The 12938-nt window shown below is 40.2% G+C and overlaps 1 protein-coding gene across 5 annotated transcripts in view; it reads left to right on the forward strand.

Moving 5' to 3' along the window:
• Positions 1-12938, forward strand: part of dtnbb (dystrobrevin, beta b) — a 38492-nt gene that overhangs the window by 10250 nt on the left and 15304 nt on the right. For 4 of the 5 annotated variants that reach the window (XM_084914161.1, XM_084914163.1, XM_084914165.1 and 1 more), the window contains exons 8-10: positions 159-264; positions 881-1047; positions 4686-4810. In XM_084914161.1, coding sequence (XP_084770287.1) covers positions 159-264; positions 881-1047; positions 4686-4810 — 398 coding nt within the window. The remainder of the gene's footprint in view (positions 1-158; positions 265-880; positions 1048-4685; positions 4811-12938) is intronic. The other variant, XM_084914162.1, reaches the window with a different exon arrangement.

The following is a 12938-nucleotide window of genomic DNA, read 5'->3' on the forward strand; positions in this document are numbered from 1 at the left end:
GGGGGGCTGTGTTATCTGTGCATGTGTGAGTTCAGGGTGGTTATCGCTTTGGGGAAGAAACTGTTTTTTAGTCTGTGGGTTTTTGTGTTGATGCACCTGTAGCGCTTCCCTGAGGGAAGCAGGCTGAACAATGGATGCATGTGTATGTTTGTATCTAGAAGAAGATCATGCTGAACACATTTTTGGATGTGTTGATGGCAGATCCTCCCCCGCAGTGTCTTGTGTGGCTGCCGCTCATGCACCGACTTGCTAATGTTGAAAATGGTAAGTTTTCCCAAACCAAATTTAATACTGAGAAGAGATGCTTGAGAAAGGAATAATAGTTCACTATTTTTAGACATTTCTCTCATGGTAACATTTTATAAAGTGAGTGAAATATCATGAAAAACCAACAAGGAAATTCTGTTATAAGAAAAGCCAGAAGAAATCATGAAACCAGTCTTGGCTTGGCTCCAAGACCAAAATCAAGACCATGACAACAAATTGTGTAAATAAATTATAAATGTACTTTCCCGTCGCTTATTTCTCCAAATAAATAAAAATATTTTCTCTCTACATTTCATATGCTAATGAGGGGGCGGGGGGAGGGGGGCTGTCTTAAAGATGTGTCATAGTGTCAACTTTCTAGCTATTGGTTGTTACAGAAGTGGTGGAGTCAACTCAGAAGATCATTTTTAATTGTCCTTTATCTGTAAAGCATTGACTAATTTCTCAAGTAAATATAGTGTATATAGAGTATAAGGTAACATAAAATTGACATACGTAAAGTATCTGAATCTTTTTATTATTTAAAACAAACCAGATACAGAAGTAGCTCTGAGATTAGTGACATCACCACTCTGACAGGAAAGTGTCTTTGTTTTCCTGTTTATCCACTCAGTCTTCCATCCGGTGGAATGTTCTTATTGCCGGAGTGAGAGCATGATGGGTTTCCGGTATCGGTGCCAACAGTGCCATGGCTACCAGCTCTGTCAAAGCTGCTTCTGGCGTGGCCATGCTAATGGTCCCCATAGCAACCAGCACCAGATGAAGGAGCACTCGTCTTGGGTAAGGGGAAAAGGCTCTGATTATTTCTCAGTCTTACATTATGCTTTTCCCATTTCCATACAATTGAAAAGTCAATATCTCTTCAGTCTCATGTTGACTGATTTTATGACATAGCAACCATGTGCCCACATTTCTCGTCCTTTCAGACAAATTCAGCAGGGATTTAATAGGGTTTTACTCATCTTGGCAAATAAAATTGTATTGACTGAATTTACTGTGTTGCTGCATTCCCCCAAAGCTCAATCATTATGTTATAAATTGAAACATGGGAAGTCTGAACCCATTTCGCATACCACTTGGATTTTACGCAGAGAAGAATGACTGCTCTTGTAGCCTGAGGACTGGAATGACATGCCGGAGAAAAACAAAATGCTTTTTCTCTGATATAAAAAAAAAGAAAGAAAATTATAACATGGGGTAGGTGCATGCATCTGTTTGGGATGTTGTCCTGCTTCCCTGATAAATTTGTATGATTTGTACGCGCACCAGTGAAATTATTTGCTGCATGCCATTTGGTTTGCTGTTGCCATTTGGATGCTTTTTCCGTTCACCTCGGTCCTGATTACCTGGCAGTATTACTGGCTATGTGACAGAAAAAAATGGATGCTCATCCATTTTTCAATTGCTCTCTATCTGCCTCCAAGTGCAGTACATTTATTTTTCCTACTTTTATTTGTTAGTTAAATCACAAGTGTGAGATTGTACAGGCAAGGACATGCATTTTTATTCCTACACCACATCTCACTACGTTGTGCTAACATTAAGGTTCGTAGCAAGAAAGAGGAGTGCTGTTTACTACAGCTCTGCACGTCGCCCCGATTTTCAAGAACAAGGTTGATGTGCAGAGCTGTAGTAGCTACAGACGGATGTGTTTAATCAGTCACACTATGAAGATATGGGAAAGAACTTGAACTGTATCATTTTTATGTGCATAAAAACTAAATACCATTTCTGCTTGCCCTAGGGAAAATAAACATTTAGCTCAACATATGAGGACCATAATAAACAATAATAAATAAAATAAACATTGGTACTTAAAAATATCTGGATCATATAAAACATGGTTAAGAAGCATTTAGAATAAAATCATTATAGCAGAATAAAATGCTTCTTTACCTTCTTCCTGACTGCAGGTGAGAAAACAGGCTGCGAGATAGATGGCAGGGATCATTTATGATGCTGTCACCTGCTGTTTTCACAATCCTGTTCAGTTTGTGTCTTTCCTCAGACCTGCTGTTTCCAAACCAGCAAGTGATGCAGGACATGATTATGCTCTCGGTAGTGCCTCTGTAATAGACTGTCAGGGGTGGAGTGGTGAGGTCCCGCTTCAGGTTCAATGTCTTCATGTTACAGAGGAGATGGAGACAATGTTTTACCTCCTTAATGAGGGCTGTGGTGTTGTCGCTGGAGTTCAAACCTTCCTTCAGATACACTTCCTAATACTTGGTGCACTTTGCCTGCTCTACTATAGATCCACTGATGGTCAGTGGTGGGACACAACTGGAGGTTGTCCTCCTGACATCCATGATCATGTCCTTAGTTTTGTCTGTGTTCAGAGTGCTGAGTGTTATCTGGTAGAGTGGGGTCATTAAGACCTGATTGCACAGTGGGTTTATAGCCTTCTGCTGTCTGGAACGCAGCCACAAGCACTGCGTGTCCTTGTTGTTTGTAAAATGATTTGACAGTTTTTCACATAATTCCTGTTTTCAGTTGCTTCTTCGTATGCTATAGGCTGAGCTGTTTCCAGATGATAACTCTGATCCTCGGTGGTGAATAGACCTCAGTTGTCAGCTGTGGCTTGTCACCAAGTGTCTTGACAGTTCTGATGACAGTCACATCGTCTGTGCATTTGTTTACAAATTCAGTGACAGCATCTGTGTATTCCTAGAGGTCTATACAACTCCCTTGATGTAGCTGTGTCTCTAAAAGTCCGCCGTGTGCACTCAGAACTGTCCTGCAAGGATGTATTAGCCACATGAGGCCGCTTTCTGATATCTGACTTGCTGGAGGCATTTGGCTCAGTCTGGGCCTGCATACAGGTGTCAACATGACAGTCAAGTGATCAGAGCTACCAGTGAAAGAGTTGGTGAAGGTAGTTTAAGAAGAGAGCTGAAAATTAGTGAGCAGCAGTACAGCTTCATGCCAGGAAAGAGCGCTACAGATGCAGTGTTTGACAGTGCTGATGGAGAAGTATAGAGAAGGTCAGAATGTGTTGCAATGTGTCTTTATGGCTCTAGTAAAATCACATAATAGGATGCCAAGAGAGGAGCTGTAGTACTGCACAAGGAAGACAGAAGTGACAGAGAAGTATTTGATGGTGGTACAGAACATGAGGGCAGCAACAATAGCGAGGTGTGCATGAAGAGTGACAAGGTGGGGGTGGGATTACATCATGGATCAGCTCTAAGACCCTTCTTGTTTGCAGTGGTGATGGACAGGCTGACAGATGAGGTCAGGCAGGAATCTCCAAGGACTATGATGCTTGCAAATGACATTGTGATCTGTAGTAAGAGTAGGAAGCAGGTGGAAGAGAGCCTGCAGAGATGGAGTCATGCTTAGAGGGGAAGGTGAAGTTGAAAGAAGCAGTGAAGGTGCATGAATATAAATACCTGTGGTTAACCATCCAAAGCAATGGACAGTGCACAAGAGAGGTGAGTGGAGATGAGCGTCCGGAGTGATTTGTGACAGAAGGATAGCAACAAAAGTGAAAATAAAAGTTTATAAGTTGATAGTGAGAACTGCATGGTTTAAAGACATTGGTCAAAAAAAAAGAAAGACATGAGGCAGAGTAGAGGGTAGCTTAAGGTGCTAAGATTTTCATTGGGAGTGATCAGGAGGGACAGGATTAGAAATGAGTACATCAGAGGGACAGCTCAGGATAAGCACTTTGAAGGCAAAGTTAGAGAGGCACTGAGATGGTTTGGACATTTGGAGAAGAGTGATAGTGAATATATTGGACAAGGGATGTTGAACACGGAGGTGCCAGGCAGGTGGAAAACAGGAACACCAATGGATGTAGTGAAGGAGGACATGCAGAGGATTAGTGAGGGCCGAAGAGGATGCTAGGGACAGGATGAGATGAAGGCAAATGATCTGTTGTGGTGACCACCTTGTACCGCACTAAAATATGTTAAAAGCTGTTCTAACCTGCCAGTATGAGAAAATATAATTAAAAAAATCATATGATATGAGTGACTTCAGTTAAGAAGTTAAAGTATCACTCATCAGAAACATTAGGGATAGTACTGTATACTTTTCCCATATAATTCAGAATTTCCTAAAGAGTGAAATACGAGTGCTGAAATCATCCTAAACCATTGGTCAGGGTAGCCAAACCTAAATGTGTTTGTTATATTTTGAAGTTTCTCCCCTTATTTCTCCTGAATGAAGCATTGCTGTCAAGCTTCACTGCAGTTTTTCAGCCATTTGGATTAAAGAATCCACCGAACCTGCTCAATAGAAGCTTTTACTGAGTATGCAACAAGTACTTCTCATCCCCACTTTTCCCACAGTAAACAAAGTCTTGACCTATCAAATCACTTCTAACAGCGTAAAACTGTTTTCACTCCAACACAGTCACAGCAGTCAACAGAACTGCAAAGCTAACCGGCGCGTTGTTTGTCTTGCCTAACTCACAGAAGTCTCCGGCTAAAAAGCTGAGCCATGCCATCAGTAAATCGCTAGGCTGCGTCCCCATCGGAGAGCCGCCACATCCCGTATTCCCCGAGCAGGCCGAGAGACCACAGGAGCTCACCCACACTGTGTAAGTACTCTTCCCAATGCATTTGTTCCTGCTCTCTCTGTCATTATTGAGGGAACTCCAGCAGATTTGTTGATTAACAGCATGGCAAGGATCAGTATCCTCATGATCTATAGTCTGCTACCGTCATGTAACTGCCTCCATCTTTCCATTTTGCTGTCACCACATGACTGATAGTGCGCCATCCTGCTCAGACATCTCGTCCCTGATTATTTGCTACCATGGAAATGCTGATATACTACACAGATTCAGCCGCTGCTGCCGTTAAGCGCAGTCATCCTCATCAGTCTGTTGGCAATGAAACAGGGACGATGGTATAAATCTCAGATTCTAGGCTTTGAGGCTTTGGGAAATCATTATAGAAAATGCATTATATTCTGCTGGTGTCCTAAACCCTGAAGACTCATTTACATTTCAGCTGAAAAATAGTACTATTAACATAATCAATTCACTGAGATACTTTCACATAGCGTCTTCTTTGTTGCACTGAAACTCCAACGCTTTATGGTCTCCACCAAGACAACATCTAACTGTGTTTTGAGTATAAAAACAGTGGTCCATGGTTGTTCTTGTCTATGGCGTTAACATGATCGCAGGAAATCTCTCAACTTTTGTATTTGAGCTTTCGACAGTTCCCATAACACGTTTCATAACAAAATCCTGCTTCATATTCCAGTCACGACCATAAATCTAAGCTGTCTGTATATCCTTTTGCTGCTGGCAAGTGTCAGTGAGTAATTGATAGTGCACTGCATCACAGGGGAGAAAGTAGCTTCGTGAATACCAAGAAAATTGACACAACGTAAATACATTCACATGATTTCCTGTTTTACCCCGATTCGCTTTTATATCCAGACTCTGCCCACTGCCAGGGGGCTTTTTCTGCATTGTGCCCAAACTTATGCGTTTAAGATGGAGTTTACATTTGCATAAATTTACAATTCATCACAACAGGGAGAGCTAACTGTCGACCCGGATGTTTTCTTCCTACTGAGAGATAAGGCGATTGGATTAGCTTGCACACTGTAGGCTGCGTAGCATGAAATTACTTCACACAAGTAGATTAATATTGATAAAAAATAAAATTTGTGGCTAAAATATATTTAGAATTATGTATCTCTAGGGGCCACAGGAAGTCGCAATCCATATCTATATCTATCTTTTTTTTATGATGTTGATTATTTCAGACAGTGTAGTCACTGAGAATATGGAGTTCTGTCACAGAGAAACCAGCTGGGGCTTTTGTTTAGAGCTCTAAAACCGGTTTTAATTGCTCAGTATTTTCTGATGTAAACTAAAATTTGCAGTGAGAAAAGGCCCTTAATTAAATAATACTGAATATAATATAGCTTAGAGGAAGTTATACCACGATTATTTCTACTTTTTATAATTTTACTTTTAAGTCTTAATAGCTTATTGGGCTTTAATAAAAATTAGGTTTGGCATTCTTTCTTTGAAATTCCAGGAACTTATGGTTATGATCTCCTTTGAGGGTTTTAAACACAAAGTGCATCCTCATGCTCTTGCAGATGGCATTTTCAGGTTGCTGAAACTCTGTATTCGTGTTTGCTGACTTTTAGGATAATGGATGTGACTGTTGACCCCTTCTTTTTATATCTTTTTGTCTCTATTGTTATGTCTGAAAGGGCATTTACAAAAAAAACAAAACATCTATTTTTGGTTCCAGAAACGATTTTATGTTTTGATTTGTGTGGCGATGAAGTAGCGTCTCTCATCAGCTGTGCAATGAAAAGAAGCTTTTAAACCTGACAACCCTTCAAAATATGTATTCATCAGCGACTGTCATTCTCAATTTTGGTTCAGATTAAAAGCTCCCAAATTTAACTGTGCGGGTCTTCAAAATAGCAGACAGATACATCTGCAAAACAACACACAGGGGAAATAACAGTGTTGTTTAGTTCTTTGGAATATGATCCTTAGTATGAAATTATACATTAAACATGACACTTAAGTCTGCTTATCTTTAGATGTGAGAAAAGTACTAGCATGGCTCTAACTGTAACAAAATCTAGAACCTCATTAGCATTTTATATGTTACACAATTACTGGACACTTTATTAGGTACACCTTGCTACAACAGGGTTGGATCCACTTTTGCCTTCTCAACTGCCTTAATTCTTTGTCGTATAAATTCAGCAAGGTGCTGCGAGTATTCCTGAGATTTTGGTCCACATTGACGTGCACATTCATGAAGGGAATCTCCCATTCCACCAAATCCAACAGGATTTCTATTGGATGTGGCGAGATCTGGTGACTATGCAGATCATATGAGTGCAGTGAACTTGTTGCCATGTTTAAGAAATTAGTTTGAGGTCATTCAGTTCAAATCAGGTTAATTTATATACAGATAAGGACAATATTATTAGCTTTCCTCCCTTTATTTAAAGTATTTAAAGTATTTTCCAAGCGCTTTTAAACAGAGCAAGGAATTTTTTAACACAGCTTTTCCAAACATCCTAGTTTTATTTTGTATGCTTACTTTATTTTACCTTGCACACAGAAACATAATCATAATTCAGTAATGTTCACTTTGGTCTTCTGGAGGTAGTTCTTCACCAGGAGTGATGTATGTTTGGGATCATTGTCGTGTTGGAAGACAAAGTGATAACTCAGACCCAGTTTTGGTGCTGACCGTTTGAGGTTTTTCATTCAAAATCTTCACATATCCTTCTTCCACTTTTCACCTTCCACCTCACAGTTCCAGATGCACTGCAGCATCCCCACAGCATAATACTCCCACCACCATGTTTCACTGCGTGTTCTTTGGGTTGTACAGGTCTCATGTCTTTCTCCAAGCATGAACAGTTTCAGTATAACCAAAGAGCTCTAGTTTTGTCTCACCTGATTAAAGGGAGTGACTCCAGTATTTCTCTTTCTCAACGTTGCCCTTAGAATACTTCAGGCTTGAAGTTATCTTTTTTGTATAAATTGAGTTTTTCTTGGTGTGCAACCTTGCAGTCTGTTCCTGTGGAGGGTTCGAGTGATTTTCGTCTTTAAGACAACAATTGCCAACTTGGTAAGTCATTCACTAGAGTCTTGGCAGTTGTTCTGGTGTCTTTTGACACATCTCTTTATTTCCAGAGTCTTTGAAATCTTTCTCTTCCTGCTTCTGCCAAGCTGGTGCCGTACTGTGTGGCTCTCTTTGAATTTCTTGATGATACTTCTCACTCCAGTTCTTGACACTTGGAAACGCTGCTATAGCTTTGCATATCCATCTCCTGCTTTGTGAGTGCCAACAGTTCTTTATTTCTCAAGTCCAAACCGATTTCTTTTGTTTTTGGCGTGATGCTTTCTCAAGTGACAGCTCAAACCCATGCCGAAGTTTTTATACTGTGTGCAAATTTGGAGATAACTCTCAGTTTTAACTTGATTTTACAACCTTTACAAGGTTAAATTTCATCAATACACAGCAGTAGTTTGTGCAGTTGCTTAGTAAAAAGGTCGGTTCTCCAGAGGGACTAATAATATTGATCATGGTAATTGGTAGATGTTTTGTTTTGTTTTGTTTTTTTCTGAAGTAATGTGTCTAAAAATAAATTATTTCTGGTTTCTAAAGAAAACTACAATGTATGGAAATTCTATGTTACAAATCCCTTGCTATGTTAAAAAAAAACCAAAAACAAATTGTGCTAAATCACAATAACAGTCACCTCAAGGCACTTTATACTGTAAGGTAAAGACCTACAGAGGAAGCACTATGTGATGGTGGGAAGCAAAAACCTCCTTTTCAACAGGAAGAAGCCTCCACCAGAAGCAGCCTCAGGGAGGGGCACTCATCTCCCTCCACCACGCGTTACTTTAATCGGATTACTTTTTTCAAGTAGCGAGTTAAGTAAGGGATTACTATTGCGAAAACGGTAATTAGATTACCGTTACTTTCCCGTAAGCACGCTCTGCGTTACTAAAACCGTGATTTTTTTGCGAGAATGTCTCATTACAGTGACGTAAGCCAGTGCAACGTTCGTGACAACAGCTGTCTGCAGCTCAACAATGGATAATATATCGAGTGCGGGAGAGAGTATGAGCGTGCAGCGTTTAAAGCGTGAAAGTACTGACCTTACTTTGAGTTTGATTCCATAAAAAGTGACAAAAACATTAGTGCCCGTTGTGCGTGGGAAGAAAACTTATTTTTACAGCGAAAAAACCCCTAAACTTCCAAGCAAGCACAGAGTGCGCTACCACGTAATGGGAAACTCACAGAGAAACTCGCGGATTCTTCCACTGACCGCTGCGGCACACCTGCACCAGGGCAAACCTCCGCCTACCCCACTCCTGCTTTACAGGTGAAAATAGAGCAACAGGACCGCTAGTCTTTGATTTTATTTATTTTCTGCTGTCTTTTACTTGCATCTATTTGAAAGAGTGAGTGTAAACACAAAAAATAGTTTTATTTTATGTGCTGGAATGTGCAGAAAATAGGTTTAAATGTTAAACAAATTTCTTCCAGTCAGAGAATGGTGCATATAATTAAATTTTTGCTTGATGCATAAAGTTAAATGATTAAAACTAATAAAACAAGTTTTAAAAAGAGACTTTTCCATTTGATTACATTTTGTATGATGGATTATGCAGAAAAAGTAGAATTGGGCTGAAAGATCTATCACTTTATCACCTATTCAGGTTGTAAATCGTGTTTTTAAAAAGTAACAAATAATTAATTACTTTTGAAAATAAGTAATCAGTAAAGTAACGGGATTACTTTTTTGGGGAAGTAATCAGTAATTAGTTACTGATTACTTTTTTAAAGTAACTTGACCAACACTGCCCTCCACCAGTTTGGGATTAAGTGGAAATAGGGAGACAGGACAAAACCAACTAAGAGAGAGAAGACTAAATTGTAATGACATACTGCAGTGGTAAAGAGTGAAAAGAGGTGCTCAGAGTATAAAAATGACAGTTAGTGGCTATGAATAGAGCGGTGCTTCAACCATGTTTCTTCAGTAATTATGAAGAAGCAGCTTTAAAACTTAGCTTAACTTAGCATAAATACCAGAAATGGGGGAGCTAGCTAATCTGGCTCCAGATGAAAGTTTAAAGTTTAAAAGCCTCCCAGCACCTCTAGAGCTGATTAATTTACATCTGTGATGTTTAATAAAACATAAAAACTGAAAAATAACAGCTACGCTTTGATGTTATATGATATTTGTTGTTTGACTGTAAGACAAGGACAAAATTAAATTGAACTGTACCGTTAAATCCAACATCAAATTGTAAATCTTATGCCCTCGTTGTAGCCATGAGCCATGAGTTCTGCCGCTAATGGAATAATTCTGTTTTTTAATGGGCAGTTTAATAAAAAAAACATGATGGGGGAACACAGCAATTATCTGCATACCATTCCGAGTTCCCTGCTGGCTATAGAAATGGATCCCTCAGATAATTAGTCACAGGAAAACTGCCAGGCTTCTGGTTTTATTCTACATTGACGTCATTTTACTGGTGATGCATAAGAGTGAGAGAAATGCAGTGTTGGAATACTAAAACTATTGCAGCTGCTTGCCAATTCTGATGAATGTTATTTATGAAGAGATGGTGTTTCATATCGTAAAAGCAGGGGACATACATCAGTGCGATCTCTTAGGTGTGTGTGCGTGTGTGTGTGTGTCTGTGATGGCTGACGGAGCTTCTGTGAGTGACTAATAATGGCAGAATCAGGCTAGAGAGTCAAGTTTGATCAAAACGCCCAAATCGAACGGACACGAGTCTCCCAGTTGTCCAAACTCTCATATCATCTTCAGACAAAGTGCATCTATTCTGAAACTATTCTGAAATATTTACTGGCATCTGAAAGCAAAGACCAACAGTGAGCTGAGCTGTGAATTTCTTCTCTCCACTCAAACTGTCAGCGAGATTCTTGGGGATTTGTGTTTTAGAGAGGAGTTATAGGTTTGGGATGCACTGTCTGTCTCAGAAACTTTAAATCTAGGATGCGGCTTCTTACCTTCAGACTTAGCACCGCTTCTGCCAAAAGACTTTAAGCACCAAAACAGACTAAGAGTCAAAAAATAGGCATCTTGCCGTACTTTGCATTTAATGTGGAACACACCAAGTCTGTGAGTCTGTAGGCTCAAATTCTCTCTTCCAGTGTTTAATATTTAGTAACCAATTTTCCACTCTCTATATAATCCCTAGAAATCCATTAACATTTTAAAATGCTTTCCTCTGTTTTATGCCTCTTCTTCTTTTTCTTTTTTTTACTCTCCAGGTCAATGAAAATTCCATCAGTGTCATTAAAATGCAGAGAACAGGCATATAATTCACTTCACTGAGAGCGTGATCCATTGGGTTTTTATGGCTGAGGTACTGTCAGCCTCGCGGGAAATAGGAGCACAGCAGGAGAGGATGCTTCACGCTTGCTTATTATTTTTAGCCGACTGAGGACGATTGAAGGCAGCCGTCCTTTTCAGAAATAAGGCGAACGAGTGTGCATGAGGTGCCACTAGACTTAATTTTCCCAGTACCCCCTTCAAAGCCAAGTACAAATAGCACGTGGTACATTGTCATTCGCTGCACGCAGGTAACACAAAGCTTAGCGCATTGCAGACTTTGATCTCTTAGTGCCTAAATGTTGTGTCAATTCACTGCTGGTTGACCTCTGAGGCGCTGCCCGAATGTCTGGCCTGTGTGTCCTTAATCAGCGTTTAGGGAGTCAGTGAATCACAGCGTTGCAGACACTGATGTGAACGAGTCGGGATGCCTGTAAGAGTTCATTCTAACATTTAGAGGAGAATGAAATACTGCTTTACATAAGAGGAAGCTTTTTTATGGCACCCTGCTGTGCCACAGGAGTTATATTGGTATGTTCAAAAAGGGCTGATGATTATTTATAGAAGGCTAACTGTGAAGAGCTTTGACTTATGTAACTCACTAAAGGTAACGGGAAGAGTAAGGATATGTAATTGCAATTATAGTAGAAACTGTAGAGTTCATTGTGCGCTTGTCTGCTGAGGAGATGATAAAACATTTGTGCTTTTTTTTTTGTTTAGAGGTTGCAGAGGAGGTATTTTGAGCAAAAGGCATTTCCCCCTAATTTCCACTGTGTTAGAGAGAAGTGAAGAGAGGAGAGTGAGCGTGTGCGAGAGAGAGAGAGGGAGAGAGCAAATCTACGTCGTCACAAGTCACATGACTGCTGAGTTTCCTTGGAGACAACAGCAGTGTAATAGTGAGATGCTCGCCTGCTCAGTTGAGGGCAGATTAGGCATCTGGCAACAGCAGCAATTGGATGTATTTTGCCAGCCAGACAGGTGCTTTCTCTCCTCACAGAGGTAAGTGTGGCGCCTCGCTTCCTGTCCTCAGTCTGGAGCTCACCTTCAGGGTGGATTCTTGTAATGTGATAAAAAAAAAGAGGTAAACATTTTTCACATGCGCTGGGATTTTAGCCGGAGTGTTTGTCAGGGAGACTGGAAGGCAGCGCGTGGCCGTTTAAGTAGTGACACTTTTGCTTTCCTGTTTATCCTAATGCGTGATCCAGAAATTAGCAGTGCTGTGGTTGTGCAAACGGCCCCAGAAACAAATACTCGGACTTGCGTCTCTTACGACCCCATTAGGCAACTCTTGAGGGGCATAAATGTCTGAATGAATTAATAATTGCAGTGAATCTTCAAAAAGAACACACTGACCCCCTTGAGCACCCACGTTAATGCGAGGAGCATGCATTTAGAAGTACTGTTGCATTTTTTCATATATTTTGTGCTGATTTCTGTTTTTAGTAGCTGAGTAATATATAGAACTGCCTGTGCTGTGGGGGGGTAAAGGTGGCTTTTTTGCACAATGTAGATATAAATAGTTTGATTTGGAAAAAAGAAAAAAGGAAAAGCTGATTGGACAAATAATCTTAATAAGACACAGTGCTCTACATTGCATTTTCTTTTATGTGGTAATGAGTGTTTTAAATAAAACTGTTACAACAGAATCAAAGCTGATAACTACACAAAGATACTGGGGATGCGTCTTCAAGGATTTGAAAATCAAATGCTTTCCTCTGCTGTTTTCTGTGTCGGATGTGAAGCTGAGAGGACCTGAGATGTGCAGAGTGATATTTCGGCGCGTTAATGAGACTCTGTGGTCCGGGGGTTTGGACTCCGATGAGTTTGCCACTGATTCAGCCACC

This window comes from Perissodus microlepis, chromosome 19 (genome assembly GCF_051167445.1).
Source record: "Perissodus microlepis isolate ML-2025 ecotype Zambia chromosome 19, ASM5116744v1, whole genome shotgun sequence".
Classification (NCBI taxonomy): domain Eukaryota; kingdom Metazoa; phylum Chordata; class Actinopteri; order Cichliformes; family Cichlidae; genus Perissodus; species Perissodus microlepis.